The sequence below is a fragment of the Sinocyclocheilus rhinocerous genome, unplaced genomic scaffold (assembly GCF_001515625.1).
Source record: "Sinocyclocheilus rhinocerous isolate Xijiao unplaced genomic scaffold, SAMN03320098_v1.1 scaffold491, whole genome shotgun sequence".
NCBI classification, from domain to species: Eukaryota; Metazoa; Chordata; class Actinopteri; order Cypriniformes; family Cyprinidae; genus Sinocyclocheilus; species Sinocyclocheilus rhinocerous.
In genome coordinates this window covers 951,471-969,184 of record NW_015625034.1, presented here as the reverse complement: position 1 = coordinate 969,184, position 17,714 = coordinate 951,471, and the positions used below count along the sequence as shown (strand labels likewise).

The 17,714-nt window shown below is 35.5% G+C and overlaps 2 protein-coding genes across 2 annotated transcripts in view; both read right to left on the bottom strand.

The window, feature by feature from the left end:
* Window positions 1–3,126: 3,126 nt before the first annotated feature.
* Window positions 3,127–9,246, bottom strand: LOC107749174 (tapasin-related protein-like). Its single transcript, XM_016564278.1, has 9 exons — window positions 9,079–9,246; window positions 8,634–8,846; window positions 8,259–8,537; window positions 7,184–7,384; window positions 6,939–7,106; window positions 4,662–4,765; window positions 4,355–4,583; window positions 4,096–4,170; window positions 3,127–3,242 (listed from the first exon to the last, which is right to left on the bottom strand). Exons 1-9 carry the CDS (start codon window positions 9,113–9,115, stop codon window positions 3,235–3,237), a joined length of 1,314 nt encoding a protein of 437 aa, XP_016419764.1. The 5' UTR covers window positions 9,116–9,246; the 3' UTR covers window positions 3,127–3,234.
* Window positions 9,247–11,053: 1,807 nt separating this feature from the next.
* Window positions 11,054–17,714, bottom strand: part of LOC107748679 (grainyhead-like protein 2 homolog) — a 12,042-nt gene continuing 5,381 nt past the window's right edge. Inside the window, exons 8-16 of the mRNA XM_016563606.1 lie at window positions 16,758–16,852; window positions 13,974–14,132; window positions 13,540–13,627; window positions 13,204–13,340; window positions 12,953–12,990; window positions 12,307–12,386; window positions 12,132–12,217; window positions 11,859–11,923; window positions 11,054–11,761 (exon numbers count right to left, since the gene is read on the bottom strand). Of these exons, the coding sequence (XP_016419092.1) occupies window positions 11,647–11,761; window positions 11,859–11,923; window positions 12,132–12,217; window positions 12,307–12,386; window positions 12,953–12,990; window positions 13,204–13,340; window positions 13,540–13,627; window positions 13,974–14,132; window positions 16,758–16,852 (863 nt within the window). The 3' untranslated portion in view covers window positions 11,054–11,646. The remainder of the gene's footprint in view (window positions 11,762–11,858; window positions 11,924–12,131; window positions 12,218–12,306; window positions 12,387–12,952; window positions 12,991–13,203; window positions 13,341–13,539; window positions 13,628–13,973; window positions 14,133–16,757; window positions 16,853–17,714) is intronic.

Below are 17,714 nucleotides of genomic sequence, written 5' to 3'. Positions count from 1 at the left end.
TGAGGTTAGAATTCTTTTTTTTTTAAAGAAATTAATACTTTTATTCATCAAGGATGCATTGATTTGATCAACAGTGACAGTGTCAGACATTCATAATGTTAAGAAAAAGTTCTAATTTTTAAGCATGGTTTCCACAAAAACATTAAGAAAGACATTGATAATAATATGAAATATTTCTTGAGCACCGAATCAGCACATTAAAATGATTTCTGAACGATCATGTCTCACTGAAGACTGAAGTAATGATGCTGAAAATTCAGCTTTGATATCATAGAAATAAATTACAGCTTAAAATATATTAAAATAGAAAACCGTTATTTTGCATTGTAATATTTTACAATATTACTGTTTTTACTGTATTTTTGAGAAAAAATGGGTCACATGATCCTTCAGAAATAAGTGTAATAATGCTGATCTGCTGTTCAAATTAAACTTTTGATGACAAACATTTTAATTACAAATTGAAATATATTAACCCCTTAACTGTCACCCCCCATTTTTAAAAAAAATAGGCATTAAAGTGCACTACCCAAACTTAAATTGTTATAATTCATGAACACTTTCGAATACAGAGGAAAAGTTGGTCTCTTTTTAAAGAAGACAGTCAGCAGATTATTGCAGAAGAAAAAAAAAAAAATATCAAAAAGTTATAGAAGTTTAAATTTACTGTAAAGAAAATGCACTGTAAAATTATTATATTTTATATTAAAAAATATTTTACATAACAGGTTTTACTCTAAAATTGCTATAAAAAAAAAAAAAAGGTAAAGCCTTATGTCTAAATAAGTTATGTTCCAAATTTGAAGTTGATATGAAAACAATTGAGGTTTCTGTTAGATTTTATTTAGGGCGTTATACCACAAACAGCCACCGGGTGCCATCCAAACTCCAAGCATTTTTCTGTCACAAATATCTTGATTTCTCTTGTCAGTATTACTTCTATCACAAAATAGAGACTCAGACCTTTCCAGTGATATGTTTTATGTCAGGATTATAAAAAGTTTTGATCTTAAAAGATTAACTCACTAAGGGGGAGGAGACCACCAAAAGATTTTAAAGTACCATTTCCATGGTAACGCAATGTCAGATTTCAAAATGGTTTTCACAGGATGAATCTTGGGCTTCTAAGCTTTCAAACGGTATATAATTTATGATGATTACTAAAATATTTGATAGAGACAAAATAAAAGAGCGCCAAGCGTCCCACAGGTGGGACGGTGACAGTTAAAATAGAATACAGTTATGTTAAATTGTAATGATATTTCACAATATTACTGTTTTCACTGTTTTTTTTTTTATCAAATGAATCCAGCCTTGGTGAGCATAGAGAACGTTTTAAAACAAACTTTTGAACGGTAGTGTATGTAAGAGAGAAAATGTGTGCGTTTGTAAAACTGTGAGAGTGAAATAGATGAGTAGTTAAGTCAGGTAAACATCATTTCTGTCTCTGTTTTGCCAAAGCTTTCTCATCTGACCTTTTGGAGAACTTTTATAAATTGATATTGTCATAATCTATCCCCGCAGGTTTGCCTCTTAACCCATTATCACTACCGTTGTTGCCATTACCCTGTTATCGAGACAAGATTCATGAGCTATCATCCACTGATTTTTATTCTGAATGTGTATGAGTTTGACATTTCCAGAAAAACAGCACAAATAGACAGATCAGTTATTCTACCTACTGTATAGGTGCACAGGTTATGAAAATAAACAGTAAAAATGCATACCGAAACTGTACACACAGAAAGCATATAAGGTATTAAGAATAAGATGTTCATGTGTTTCTTTTGACTTGCATGGCAGAATAATCCCACTGTTCGACTGTTTTATGTGTGATATGTTCATTTATTACTATTAACTGCCTGTTATAAGCCTCATTTTCCTGTTCTGAGGAAAAGCCTCATCTGGGAACAAGATGTGAATGCTACAAGCCTGCCAAAATGTACTGAAACAAATGTACAGAAATGGACAGATAATCAATTCAAACAGAGCATAAACAATAATCTATACTGCCATGCAATTTACAACAGTTGGTTTTCACATTCCTTTGTCCGCACAGAACTTTATAGGCCTATTTTGTTCTGTTGTTGGAGGATTTAGACATGTCTATTTTTCTCTTGTACGATCAAGTGAACAAACTAAAAATGATGACAAATTATGTGTATAAATATTAGTGAAAGCATATACCATAACAGAGGGGTAATGACATTAGCTCTGATGCCAGTGTTAGATTTTAATGGCATAAACAGCATGCTTATATGCCCCTGATACTTTAATGATGCCAATAAAGCCATCGACAAAACCTTATCTGTTGTTTAATTTCACAAAAAACAAGAAAAATGTACAACAAATAAACAACATCCAATAGATTAGAACATCGTGAAAAATAGAATTCATTTGACATTTATAGAATAAGTTACACAAGAATGTTTTTTTTTTTACATTTAAAGGGGCAGTTGATTGCGATTTCACTTTTTTAACGTTAGCTAGTGTGTAGTGTTGCTGTTTGAGCATAAACAATATCTGCAAAGTTAAGGCGCTGAAAGTTCAATGCAAACGGAGATATCAATAATGTGTTTTTTGAACATTAAAGCATGTCAGCATATTCTGTTACACCAAATACACCAAATAATGATCTTTAAAAAAAGCATCATATGACCCCTTTAAAATTCTGGCAGTTTAATGCCTAAAAAAACGGCTTGTAGGGACTACAACGAGCTACTTCCCGGGTTCGTTACGGTTACGGTCACAAACCCAGAAATTTACATAAACCCCGCCCCCGGTAACATAACAAAGGGGGCGGGGCCATGTTGCACTGCTTTAGAGAAGTTTCCGGACAACGTGCAGTACGCGGTTAAGGAATCACAACGCACTAGGCCAGCTAACAAATCTGAGCGCATTGCTTATTTCTGAGGGAGAGGTATCATAGAAAAAGGAAGTCAACCAGCTGTTCAAATGACAATGGAGACAGCGGCTTACCATAAAGGTAAAATATATGAAAAATAAGGCGTTTTTTAAAAAAAATTAACCATGAAGACATGTTACACTGCACCCCATAAACACAATCAAGCCTAGAAAAAAAGCAGTCAACCACCCCATTAACTTCTGTTAAACAAATGTACCATGACTGAATGAAAATAAATCCATGTGAAGACAGTGCAGACAGATGAAGTAAAAAAAAAAAAAAAAAACGTAAGATGGCTCCTTCCAAGAATTCACGCAGAAGACTGGTCCTCAATTCTCTTAAAAGACAAAAAATGATAAAACAATAATCAACAATACATTTAACATTGTCCCTTCACCATCTTGTGGTCTTATATAGTATACACCAGTGTTTCTCAACCTTTCTTTAGACGCGGCACCCTTTGGAAATTTTAACAAACTTGTGGCAGATGCTTTTTTGAACATTTTAGCAATTTAAACATATTAAAAAATGATTTTTTACACGGCACCCGTGCTCTCGACAGACGGCACCCCGGTTGGGAAACACTGGTATACACTACCGGTCAATTAATTTTTTTTTTTTTAAGGACTCTGATCACCATAACTGCATTTATTACAGCAAAAATACAGAAAGAAAGTAATAATATTGTAAAATATTATTACAACTTAAGATTATTTTTGATTGATTCAAGATCATTAAGATCATAATTGAGATAGATTTTTATTTTATTTTAATATATTGTAAAAGGTCATTTATTCTTGTGATGGCAAAGATGTTTTTAGCAGTCATTACTCCAGTTTTCAGTGTCCTTCAGAAATCAATCGAATAAGCTGATTTGCTGCTTATTGTTGAGTTATATTGAATTATATTTAACATTATCAATGTTAAATATGCTGTTAAATATATTGGTGAAAACAGATTTTTTTCAGGATTCTTTGATAAATATAGTTTGAAAAGAACAACATTTATATCAAATGGTATATTTTTCAATGTATCAATGCAAAAATCTGTACTGTCACGCTTCACTGTCACAATTTAAAGCATCCTTGCTGAATAAAAGTCTTAATTTCTATATATAAAAAAATTGTTTGAACGGTAATATATATAGTTAGTATTATATATAGTTACATGTTTTAAAAAACTAAACTCACCTGCACCTTTGAAAGCTTGATACAAAAACACCACTGATATCGCCAACATCAAGACTATTGTCCAGAAGGCTGTTTCTGTTCAATTAAAAATCAAAAATCAACAGACCTCATGAATGTTTAAATTGAACAGATTTACTAATACCACATCAAATTATTTTGCACATGAAAATTACTTTGAAAGTTGATAACAGAGAAAACTAAGTTTACATCAATCATATTTGTGAAAACATCATGGCTAACTTAACAAAAGATCTCTCACGTGGCTCAGGTTTGTCTACAGTGAGGGCGGCAACACTCGGTGTTTCTAGGGCGGGATGAGACACCCTACAGGTGATAACGGTCCCCGGTGGGTTTTTGTCGGGCCGTAGGGTGAGGTGAGAGGAGAGGGAATATGTTCCATCACTGTGCTGCCGATGGCTGGAGAGGGAGGATTCTTTTGACAAAGAGACAGGCTCTTCTTCAGAGGACGCCTGGGAAAACCACTCCACCTACAGGAGCACAGGGCTGTCAGGACACAAGCCAAGAGCCCGACTCCAAAACATGATCAAAACATGATCAAATATGACCTGCACATCCAGAGGATAGTAGCGATGACAATGGCAGCTCAGTTTCTGGGGTGTCGTGTCCTGAAATGTCAGTTTCTCCTCAGATAGTGTGATACGAGGAGGTTCTGGGTGAAGAAATGGGATGGAATATTTGACAATTTTCCTTGAAATGAAATTTAAGGATTTGTGGATGAGAACAATTTATGGGTTTCTTCAACTTTGAGCAATTACTGTATGTCCCATGTGTGGATTTTTATTAAAACGAACATATTTCAATTTACATGAAGTTATATGAAGCTCAAGGCATTAGAAACTTTGGTAACACTTTAGTATAGGGACCAATTCTCGCTATTAACTAGTTGCTTATTAGCATTCATGTTTCTAGCATATTGGCTGTTTATTAGTACTTATAAAGCACATATTCTGCATGACCATATTCCTAATCCAACCCAATACTTAAACTTTTTTTTTATTTTTTATTTTTTTATTAAGAGTGCAAAACATACGGTGAACACAAAACACAAAAACAGCAATAGAACAGTTCCAGTTCAAGAAGATAGTTTTCTTGGCGATGGCTAAAGCTACGAGGAATATCCTTTTGTTTATTATTTCCTGATTGAGAGTTGATAATACCCAATACCTAAACTTAACAACTACCTTACTAGCTATTAATAATAATATCAATATTAATAATATTAGTAATTAGAAGTTTATTGAGGCAAATGTCATTGTTATTTAAGTTAGTTAATAGTGAGAACTGGACCTTAAAGGGGTCATATGATGCGATTTCAATTTTTCCTTTCTCTTTGGAGTGTTACAAGCTCTTGGTGCATAAAGAAGATCTGTAAAGTTGCAAAGACTAAAGTCTCAAATCCAAAGAGATATTCTTTATAAAAGAGTAGGGTTTGTTGTTTGTCATTTCTCCGATCACAAATGCAGACATGGTTTTATGTTTACGCGGCGCGATGCAACGCAATGCGTAAAAAGACAGTATAAGTCATTATAATCAGTAATTATGTCCCCATTGGATGCAACAAATGCCTCGTTTATAATGGGTTTTCATGTTTCACGTCGCTCCGGCTGGACAGGGCATCACAGTATGGTAGGGGCGTAACATTTCCGTCACACTCTTGAGGTATTCGGCCAATCACAACGCACTGGATAGCTGGCCAATCAAAGCACACCTCGCTTTTCAGACCGATGAGCTTTGTAAAAATCGAGCGTTTCAGAAAGGCGGGGCATAGAGGAGAAACAATAATGTACAGTATGTGGAAAATAATGTGTTTTTTTAACCTTAAACCGCATAAACACATTTCATTACACCAAATACACAAAATAATGTTCTTTTTAGCAACATCATATGACCCCTTTAAATAAAGTGTGACCGAAACTTTATTTATTTATCTACTTTTCATATTACTTTTATGTGTAGATTTCATTGTTTTACTCTTGTCCCAGCTCCACACACTCAATATTAAACTATGGAAATCCATCATAAAGTAGGAATTCGAAACTATGTTTAAAATTATAATAATCTAAACAAAGAATTAAGTATTTTAACATTTTTAAATAGATTTAATTATTTAATCAAAAAAAAAAAAAAAATCGAAACTTGAAAAAAGTTTGTATTTGTTTACAAAGTTACGATGCCCCTAAAGTGACTTAGTGATGGTAAAAAAAAATATGATGAGAGGAAAAAATATATATTTCAATTTTGCGTTCTCTCGCAAAAGTTTAGCGTTTCTCCAACAAACTTTGCATCTGCTCGCAAAAGCACTAAAATATACTTTTTCCTCCCACCTTATTTCAATCACAAAAGTTTTGCAAGTGAACCCAAAAGTTTTGCAAGCAAATACAAAACTCAGGGGAACAAAATACTTTTTTGAAGGAACAATATTTTTTCCTCCTATCTCACCATGTCCTTTTAGGGGCTCCGTACCAAGGAGATGATGAAAATAAGACACAAAATCAAATTTAATGCAAATTATGCAAAATGTATCAAAATAATGAAATGCAAATTTTCCACCACAGAATGCTTTGTTACAAAATCGATGATTTAAGATATGGTGGAAATAATAATATGGTGGGACTTTTAATGACTTTCAGGAGGAAAAAATGGCAGAATTCTCCTTTGATGTATGTCCACTACTGTTACTTGATAGATTAAATAAACTAATGAGAGTGTGAAAGTATTTCAAAAGTCTATTTTCTAAAAAGTGTCCATAGCTGAAGAAACATCTTTATACAGAATATTAAAGGGAATTTTGACCCTTCTCAGTGTGCCAGTGAAAGACTCACGTGTGATGTGCAGCTGCACAATCTGTTGAGTCTGAAACTCCCCAGAGCCGACAGTACAGATGTATGTGCCCTCATCAGTGACCTTTAACCTCCTCAGAGTCAGAGACGCATTACCGTCCCTTACCAGAAGATCTGCTTCAGCACTTGTGCCTTCCCGATCCACAAATACTGTAGTGTACAGTAATAGTGTGATATCTAACATCCAAACACGTTTTCCTTTAAATACATGAATATTTCTCACTTACAATCTTGTCCCACGTCTGCCTCTGTTTCCCTCGCTTTCATGTCAAGTATTTTACGGCCATTTCCTCTGTGTTGTATGCGCCACTCGAGGACCACATCCTGCCCAGGGACGGAGTTCTTCTGTCTGAAGCCACAGTCTAACAGCACATCACCCCCGATTGGAGCCACGATGGATGGGACACGCGAAAACACCACAAACACGACTGGGAAAAGAGAAGAGTGAAGGAGAGGAGGGAAATGGTAAAAATTTCATTACTTGCACAAATAATGCAAAAAGTAAGATTAGTTAAAGAAAACATACACAGCGCTCCTCCATAACAAGAATCTGGAAAGTTTTGATTTGCAAACTGATTCAAGTGTATGTTTAATTTGTTTTCTTTTATTAATGTGGAATGCTTGTTTTATGTTTTTAGGCAGAATTTGGCAAACTAGGCCATTTAGAAACAATTAACTATCATTCCCCTTTGTGTTATAGTGTGAATGTACATTATAAAATCTTTAGACACTTGTTCATGGGTTCTCCTGATCAATGCAATCTAGAAGTGAACCATCAGATTTTGAAATGTTTCGAAACAAGGTTTGAACACAAATGTTTTGTTAAAGGACGCAAATGTTTTGTGAGAGAACACAAATGTTTAGTTAGATAACAAATGTTTTGTCAGACAACACAAATGTTTTGTTAGAGAACACAAATGTTTAGTTAGAGAACACAAATGTTTTGTTAGAGAACACAAATGTTTTGTTAGAGAACACAAATGTTTAGTTAGAGAACACAAATGTTTAGTTAGATAACAAATGTTTTGTCAGACAACACAAATGTTTTGTGAGAGAACACAAATGTTTTGTCAGAGAACCTAAATATTTTATTTGAGAATGCAATTTTTTGTGAGAGAATACTTTTTCAAGAAAATGCAGAGTTTCTCAGGGAAGCATAATATTTTTGTGAGACAGCTCAATTGTTTTACAAGAAGCACAAAGTTTCTTGGGGGAATGCACTATTTTGCGAGAGAACACATGTTTTGGGAGCGTACAAAAAGTTCCATAGATAGATAGATAGATAAGATATTTCAACATTACCCTCTGTCTGCAATGTTCCTGATTGGCTGAGAGGCAGGTTAAGTTTACTCTGCATAAGCGGTTGCGTGTCAGATTGTGTTGTCTCACTGTGAAGGGTCTGCAGCACCAGAGTGAGGCTGATGCCGCCACCTTCCAGCTGAACTGAGCCAATGAAATGAGCAGGGAGGGAATCCAGCTCAGCACCGCGAGGAACATAACGGCTGATCTCACAAACCACTTCCTGTTCATTGCAATCAGCATGAAGAAGCAAGTCTGCATTAGGAATCTGAATAGATGGTACTGTGGGGTGAGAAACAACAGAGAAAGAAAGAGTTTCTAACATATATGTATTTAATGTAGACATTCAATTGCTGACTTTAGGTTCAGTGCACTTACACGTTAACTCAAAGATGAGATCGTCAGCGTTAGGGGTCTCAGGGGGGTTATACGGGGTCACGAGCTCTGGTGACAGACCATCATTTCCAACAAGATCCCTGAAGACCAGAGTGGAGGGAGTGCGCTTGAACATCGCCCCGCCCATCATGCCTCCCATCCCGCCCCCTTCCTCGATCAGAGAGCAGGACAGGACCACATCTGCTCCCTCCAGCCCTGCGACGAGAGAACATTCACTCAAACAGTAGGGAGCGCCAAATCTACCAAAACCAGACTACAGAAAATAAAACCGAAAGCAAAAAGACCATTCTGACCCATCAATTGATTTTAACGTCGTGAAACATTACATTCTAATTACATAAATGAATATATAATATGTCTATGCACATATATGCAAGCAACTCAGCTGAAAACAATATAAGGGCACGAATAAATATCGAAAACTCACCATAGACCAACGAAAGGAAGACGAGGATTGTAAACATCACCGAACAGCTTCTGACAAGATAGCTAATGATATTGCTAGATGTCGCTTTTAATATGTATATGCTAGCCTACATTAAATGAGGAAAAACGCATTTTAAGACAAGACAGCTCTCTGCTAGGCTAACATCGAAACTCGAATCGTGATACATTCAATAGGAGATATACTTTCACTTTTATTCAGAGTTCTTCCTTATTGGCAAATTCAAAATAAGAGTGAAGTTTTCCGTTTGGTTGCGATAGAAAATGTGGTGTTTTTTGTTTAATATTATGTTTTATTTTATATGAGACATTTTGACCATATCCATATTAAAGGCTGGTAATCTGTGCGATGGCGAGAAATGCAACAATCCTGCTTTTCAGTAAAACGTATTGTATCTGTTTGCAGGAAGATACATTGTACTAATCCTTAAGAAAATGAACAACGGTTTTACAAAAAACAAAAACAAAAAAAAACATGGTTACTATAGTTAAACCATGGTAACCACAAATTAATGGTTTTGCTACCATATAGTTTAACCATTATATTTGTAGTAAAACTGTTATACAAATGGTAATTAGTAACATGGATACTACAATTTTATTATAGCCATAGTTGCACATTTTTAACAATTTTCAGGGTGGGTTAATGAAATTATTTTTTTGTATAGACAAATACACAAGTCATGGCTGCTAAAAAGCTATTGAACATTTTCTTGTTGTCCAGGGGAAACTAATTAACTCATTTACCTTCCTGGCTTCCTGTTCAGATTAATGTGTTAAAAAAAAGATACAGTTTAGCCAGGACTCAAAAAGAGGAAGCTGACAGCTTTTGTTGTTGTGTTTCGGAATTGCATAGTAATACTCAAGCTCTGGGTCAAGGTATATGACCTGTTTCTCAGAAACCACCAGAAACCTGTTTGAGCGCTTGTCAGATGCAGCTTAAAGGTTTTAATATTCATATTGTTTCTGATTGGGGAACACTAACACAGCACAACAGAAACCAGAGTGAATCAGCAGTTATGAGACTCAAAGCCAGCAAATACCCCTAGGGTTAAAGACTGAACCTTCTTATGCATAGACTGGGATGGAGACACCTGTGCCTGCATAATTATACACACACCTAAAGCCTGGGAATCAAACAGAGACAGAGGGTGTGTTTGCATATTAAAATGTGAAATAAATTGTGCTTTTAAATTCAGTTCTCTGAAAATCAGAGACAGGGGATCATTAACATAAAACCGCTATTTAGCAAAAGCAGGGACATATAAATATTTCATGCAAATTTCATACAAATAATAAAACAGCTAATAGAACGTTCTAAAATAACTATTTACTTCAAGTTCACTGTTAAATACTACAATACAAATTAAGCTGGCAGCAGCTTAATGATACATGCACAATATAAAAGTTTAGGGTTGATACGTTTTTAAAATGTTTTTGAAAGAAGGCTCATCAAGGCTGCGTTTATTTGACCAAAAATACAGTTAAATTGCAATACTTCGAAATATTATTACAATAACTGTCTATTTTAAAACAATTGATTTCTGTGATGGTGAAGCTGAATTTTCAGCATCCTTCAGAAATCATTCTAATATGCTGATTTGCTGCTCAAGAAACATTTGTTATTAGTATCTTGAAAACAGTTGTTAATATTACTGCTTTAACATTTTCTGGACTATCTGAAGAATAGACAGTTGTTTGTAATAAGGCTAAAATATTTACTGTCGCATTTGATCAATTTAATAAATCATGTCTTAAAAAAAATTATAAAATAAAATATCTTACTGAATGGTATTTTGGAATGGCAGTGTGCATATAATGGATTATAGTTTGTGAACATCCGGTTTTTTCCCCTTGCTGCAGGTTTTATAAGTGACTAAAACTTTTTCTGCTTGGACAACAGTTTCCCAAATTAACGCATGTGAAGAAGATTCAAGATCCAAGAAGATTCTTTGGACTGTGTTTATTCAACTGATAAAATAGCACCATAAAAAAATATTTACAAGGCATGTTATTTTTTTTATAAAGACATCAAAACATCAAGATACAACACAATGTGTAAACTATACATTCATGTAACACATAAGGTAAAGAGTACAGTGTAGCATTTGGGGCATTCATCAATGTATGCTATTTGTTGTGCATATTACAACACAATGTCTTCATAGAATAAGAGTATCTATATAGATCTCTTATGTTCAAATATCATGCAAGAATTGATAAAGGAAAGGACTGAATGCATGCAAAAATCTGGCAATTTTTTTTAGGGCTCCACACTGTTGGGCCTCAAGGGGGAGACAGCACATCACATCAACATGCCATTTTATAGTGCTTTGGAAGAGCATTTTATGTGTTGCTCAGACTGTCCATCATAGAGTTTATTTCAACGAGTCCACTGAAGTGCATTCCCAAGTCGACGACTTCTGAAAGCGTTTTCCTCTTCTAATACAGAGCTCACAAGAACCAAACAGATGCACAGAATGAATTGTGTGCTGCTTCAGGGTAACAGAAGTTCTCCCAGTAGAAGCGTGTGTTATTGTGGCAATAACATTTAGATTTCAGTAAGAGTCACCCGGAAACAGTCCGCTTGATTGTCAATGGAAAGGATGAATGCGTCCTCGTTGCAGTAGTGCTCAATAATGTTGTCATCCATGTTGACCAGAATACTAGTGGTTGAATGAAAATGAAATTTGAATTCAAAATAATTGAATACTAATCATTATATACAGTCAGTATATAGTCTTTTTAGCACTGTTTACTCACCCTTTCTTGCTTTTCTTATAGATTTTAGTCATTTTCTCCACAGGAACAGAATATTTACCTGATATCTTGAAGAAAAAATAAGAGAGACCTTAATCCAAACAGAAAATCTTCTGACAAGCCTCTGTGAATGGCAGCTTATTTCCGACTCTGTTGTTGCATTCCATGGAAAGTAATCGGATCTGCTACTAAATGCAGTATAAAACCTATTCACTCCTGTCTGTTAAGAATCAAAGTGTACATCCCATGTGCTGTACTGCGTGACACTTTACTTACCGCCTCAAGCAAACTTTTCAGTGTTGGGGACCTTAGCATCAGTGCATCAAAAACCTCATCGGTTTCTCTTCTTACATACAGCAGGACTGCAGAAAAATATCATTAAGAATTAATACAGAAGAATGGGACATATTCTGTTGACTTGTAGATTTCACACATATGCAGTAAATCATACCTCTCCTTTCCTCTCTGCTGTATTTGGCAGGTGGAGAAATATCATCCTCTGATGATCGGAATGGTCTTTTCATGGCCACACTGCATGAGAAACAGATAAACAAGTTTATGATTATAATAATGCCTTTCAATGCTACAGATATACTGCAAGAAGCAGATGCAAAGCATACGAAACACTGGATTGATTCTACTGGTCTGATGCTTGCTGGACTTTGAAAGGCATTTCTCCTATGAGATGTAGTTTTATGAATGAATTAATACAAATAGACATTTACTATACTGAATATACAATTAAATGAACAAAAAGACAATAAAACAAAAATAAATGGCTCATAATAAAAATTTACATTATTTTGTCTAAATAAATTACAAATAAAACCCTAAACAAGTTTGCTAAAGATTAAACTCAAAAGTGCTATTACATATAGTTTGTAAGTTACATTTAATTTAAGTGAGTGTTGGATGATGGCAAATGTAATCTTAAAATAAAAATAGGGAAAATAGACAGCAATTAAATACTGGTCAATTACTGTCCACTGATACGGAGCACATAACCATTATTATAAAGCCATATCTTGCATTGCATTGCAATACCAATAGTAATTGTATTATAATTAAAGCAGGACATTCTTAGTAAACGCACTAACCCATCACTCTCCATTACTTCAACACCAAAACTGAACACCTGTAAACAAAGAAAAAACAAAAGTTATAGAGACTTAAAACTGCACATGCTTTCACAATATGTATAAGCAGCGACTTTTGAGAGATTAAATCCATTTGAATAATTTAAGTCAGTCACTACAATCTAGTCATTACTAAGAGACTACGCCTAAATAATTAGTTCTGATCAATTTAACAACTTCAGCGTCACATTGAGAACTGCATGCATCCTCACCTGACCGGCTCTCTGGAGGTTGTTCAAATGGACATCGGGTATGAAGAGGACAGGCTGGGACTCCAGGTCTGTCATAGTTTTGAAGAGCGTAATATCTGGCCTCTTTTGAGCTAAAGTGGCAAAACTTCCTCTCTTACCTAACAGAGTGAAAGAAAACAAATGTCTCAAGTCAAAATCAGCAAGCTGACGCAGAGAAACACACGTAGTCATGTTTCATAGAAGACATGGTCACAGTCGTCACATATTAGGTCAAAACCTGTAATGCAAAATTGTTTATGATAGATAATGACACTGTATTATATAAGCAAACATATGGATGATTGAGAGAATTCTCACCATCATGACCCTGGTTGCCAACAGCCTGACCTTTGACCTTTTTCCGAAGCTGCTTTTTCTCCTCATCACGAATTTTTCGCTCAGCTCCCTGTACAGAAGAGATGTTTGTGTGATCATACTGGCTATTGTTGTTGTTACACAGATAAAATGCATGGAAAGGACAGCAGGGAAAAAAATAACAAATCAAAATTACATTAACCAAATAGCACTATTGACTAAGTTTAGTACATAAAGTAGCTCATTCCAGTGACAAATCAAATGAATTGCAATACAAAAATAATTACACTTCATGAAGGTCAAATCATTACAGCTATTACAAGAAATGGCAATGGCAAACAGAAAATGTCCACTGTAAACTGTAATACTTATTGTATAACTTGTGCAAATAAAATGAGTCAGGTCCTTGACTTAAATCACACGGACGCAGCACCAACCTTGTCACAGAAGACCTTGATCTGTGAGTAGGCTCTGTGAATGGGTCTGTTACTCCTGTTGTTGTAACTGTAGGTGTCAATCTGGATCATAAGTGGAAGACCTTTGACTCCCTTCTGTGAGGAGAAATCAGTGCTCAGACAGTTCACCGTAATGAAAACCTGAAAAAAAAAAAAACCACAAGATGCATACACAAATCAGCTTGACAAAACATGCATTTCTGAGCTTGGAAAAGGTCAAGTATGGCCAGGCAATCATGTCTTATTATCTTATGACAAAAGAGCCAGGGGTAGTTTTTCTACTTAAGCTGCTCAGCTATAAAGGGAATGTTCTCGCAGAATTTAAAACTAGAAAAAAAATCACAGTGAGGCTTCATTCACACAGAACCCATTTTTGAACTAGAAAACAGTACTGTAGGGGTCCTTTACATAGAACACGTTTTTGCATTCAAAACAAAACAACACAACACAACACAACACAAAACAAGTACAGTGAGCCATTCAAGAACGCTTTGTACATTTAAAATGATAAAACACTGCAGTAAGGGGCTGTTCACACATGGCACGTTTTCTGAGTTTAGAAACAGAAAACTGTACTGTAAGGGTTGTTTATACAGAACATGTTTTTGCATTTAACAACAACAAAAAAAAGGTGCAGTAAGGATCAGTTCACACAGAATGTGTTTAAAACCTAGAAAACAGTGCAGTAATGGGCTGTTCGCACAACATCATGTTTGTGCATTTAAAAACTAGAAAACAGGACAGTGGGGGCTGTTCAAATAGGATGTTTTTAAGATTTATATCTAGAAAACAGCGCACTAATGGACCCACAAGTTAAAATAAGTTTAACTTAAAACTTTTTTCAAGACTTTGCTTTTTCTCATTCCACTGCCCTGCATTCCTTATTTTTGTCTATCTGTGTGTTTCTTTTGAATGAAGTTCTAGTCAAATATGTTCATCATGCACATTTTTATTTATTAATTTTTTTAAAGGGGTCATTTTGTGTATTTGGTGTAATGAAATGTGTTTATGCGGTTTAAGGTTAAAAAAACACATCATTTTCCACATACTGTACATTATTGTTTCTCCTCTATGCCCCGCCTTTCTGAAATGCGTTGATTTTTACAAAGCTCATTGGTCTGAAAAAGCGAGGTGTGCTCTGATTGGCCAGCTATCCAGTGCGTTGTGATTGGCCGAATTCCTCAAGCGTGTGACGGAAATGTTACGTCCCTTACCATATTGTGATGCCTGCGGCAACCACATGTGATGACCCCGGGCTGGACTCCGCTTCGTCCACGGTGAAAGCCGATCCAGTGATCGACAGCGCGAAGTTGAAGTATTTCCTCAGCGACCTTTTTTTTTTTTTTTTACTTAACATTGTGCTTTAAAAATGAGGCGTGCATGCACAAGATGCTTATAAAATCTGCAAAAATGTGCTGCAATGCTCCAATACTAGCATCATTGTTTCAACCAGTGGCGTACTATTCAGGGAGAGGTGTGTCAATCTGTTCGACCAATGGCAGACACAGGGAGCGTTTGGGAAACATGTCTGAAAATCATTATTTTTGCAATTCTGTTTGCTAGTGGTGATAAGAGGTGGTAGTGAAATCTTTACAGACTGTTCGATTAATAGACTAGTCCTGGAGAAAAAGCTATTACTGGATGGCCTCCCAGACTTTAGCAAAATGGTGAATAAAGCACACATCTTTTTAGCACTTTTTAGTCTGTCTTTAACCTCAAAAACACCCACCCAGCTTCTGTGTAGACTTGTGACCTTTAATAGTGAATAATACATCTTCTGTGTTGAATGTTCATAATCTTAAAATCTCTAAATGGCAACTCTAAACAAAAACCACACAACCACTCTATCATTGTGTGGCTGTCTGCGGTTTATTCAAATAGTAAGCAAAACTAAATTGATTTGAAATATTCCCAACTGTAACCTGTCTTATGCCAACATATCAAGAGACACTGGAAAAACGACTGTTGAAAGATGAAAGGTAGCGAATCTTTCAGCCCGAGGTGAAAATAGTTTCCCACTGATGGTCTCCCGTCCTTTCATGTCTGTGCCTGTAGCTGTTGTTTCATAGAGGAGCTTGTTGTTCGATGTTATGAGAACCACTTGCGTTCTCAGGGCCACGTGATCAATTCTGACAGGAATCAGTTAGCAACTGCACACACGGACAAATCTTTCACAACAAAACTCTCTAGTGTGGGCTCTGACTTTCTGTGTGCATGTGGGTGCATGTGAGCAAATGATGGCTGAACAAATACAAAGTGACGCTGAAATCTTACAACATCCTCCTACATACATCAGTTGGCTCTGAAAATTGAAGGCATGTAAATGTTTATATTTCTGCAACCCTTTATTAAAAATTCTCAGGAAACACCTTATCTTTTATAGGCATTTTCTGAACTAGGAAACTGCATAAAAATAAAAATAAAATAAAATAATTTCCAGAGGTAGGGAATTTGCTATTAAGTTTTCCACTGGCTATTACAGTGACACATCAGGCTACTTCAAAAGCCTAGTTTTAAAGGCAAATATTGACGATGAGCACTGGGTGGACCTCCTCCCTTAAGTGTGCACTTAAAGTAAGCTTGTTAAGTACTGGAACTAAGAAGGAAGAATCCTCCTGACAGTGAATAGGATGCTGCAGGGAAGAGGAGGAGAAGGGAGCTGTAATGTCTCCTCAGGCTCAACGGCTGTTATCAAACATCTTCAGCTTGCACACAGCAAACGTCAGATTCCAGTAACAACTCTGAGAATCCAAGCTGAAGCCTCACCTTTGCCTCCTCATTGACGTCCCAGGTGAAGGACACAGCATTGTAAGCGATTTCTTCGATGTTGCCAATGGTGTTGAAGCTCTCTTTATAGTCAGCTGAAGGGTGAAACATGACATTAGTTATCATTTGTAATTTTATAAGTAACTGACAATTTCTGGCATTAAGGCCCGTTCACACCAAGCACGATAACTATAAAGATAACGATAAAGATATAGTTCTAAAAGTCGTTCTCAATATTAAAGAATAGCATAGTTCACACCACAACTATAACGATAACAATACAGAGGAACGATATCGTTGTCATCACTTTCAAAACGATATTTTCCCCAGCTGATGAACGATAAAACACTGACAGCCAATCAGAATCCATCCTCCTGTAACGAGCTCAAGAATTTAAAGCGGCAGTCGCATGTGCGCTTAGACTAAACAGACGACATCGTTCGCTGGTGTGGACGCTAATATCGTTATCTTTATAGTTATCGCTCTTGGTGTGAACGGGGCTTTACTTAGAATATTCTCTTTAAGACCTTAACAGTTACATGTCTGAGGCCACACAGAAAATCTGAGATTCAAGATTCTTATTTAGATATTCAAAAATGTATTAAACTGAATAAACTAAATTAATTAGAATTAAATTATAGAATAAAACGGTCACACTTTATTTTAAGGTCTAATTCTCGCAATTAACAAACCATTAAACACGCCTAAATAAACTCATAATTTGCTGCTTAATAGGTAGTTAAGTTGAGTTTAGGTATGGAGTAGGATTATGGATGTAGAATATGGTCTTGCAGAATATGAGCTTTATAAATACTAATAAACAGCCAATATGTTAATAATAGGCATGCTAATAAGCAACTTGTTAATAGTGAAAATTGGTCCCTATACTAAAGTGTTATCAATAAAACAGTAGTAAACAATAGAATAAAATAGAAAATAAATGTATATATATATATA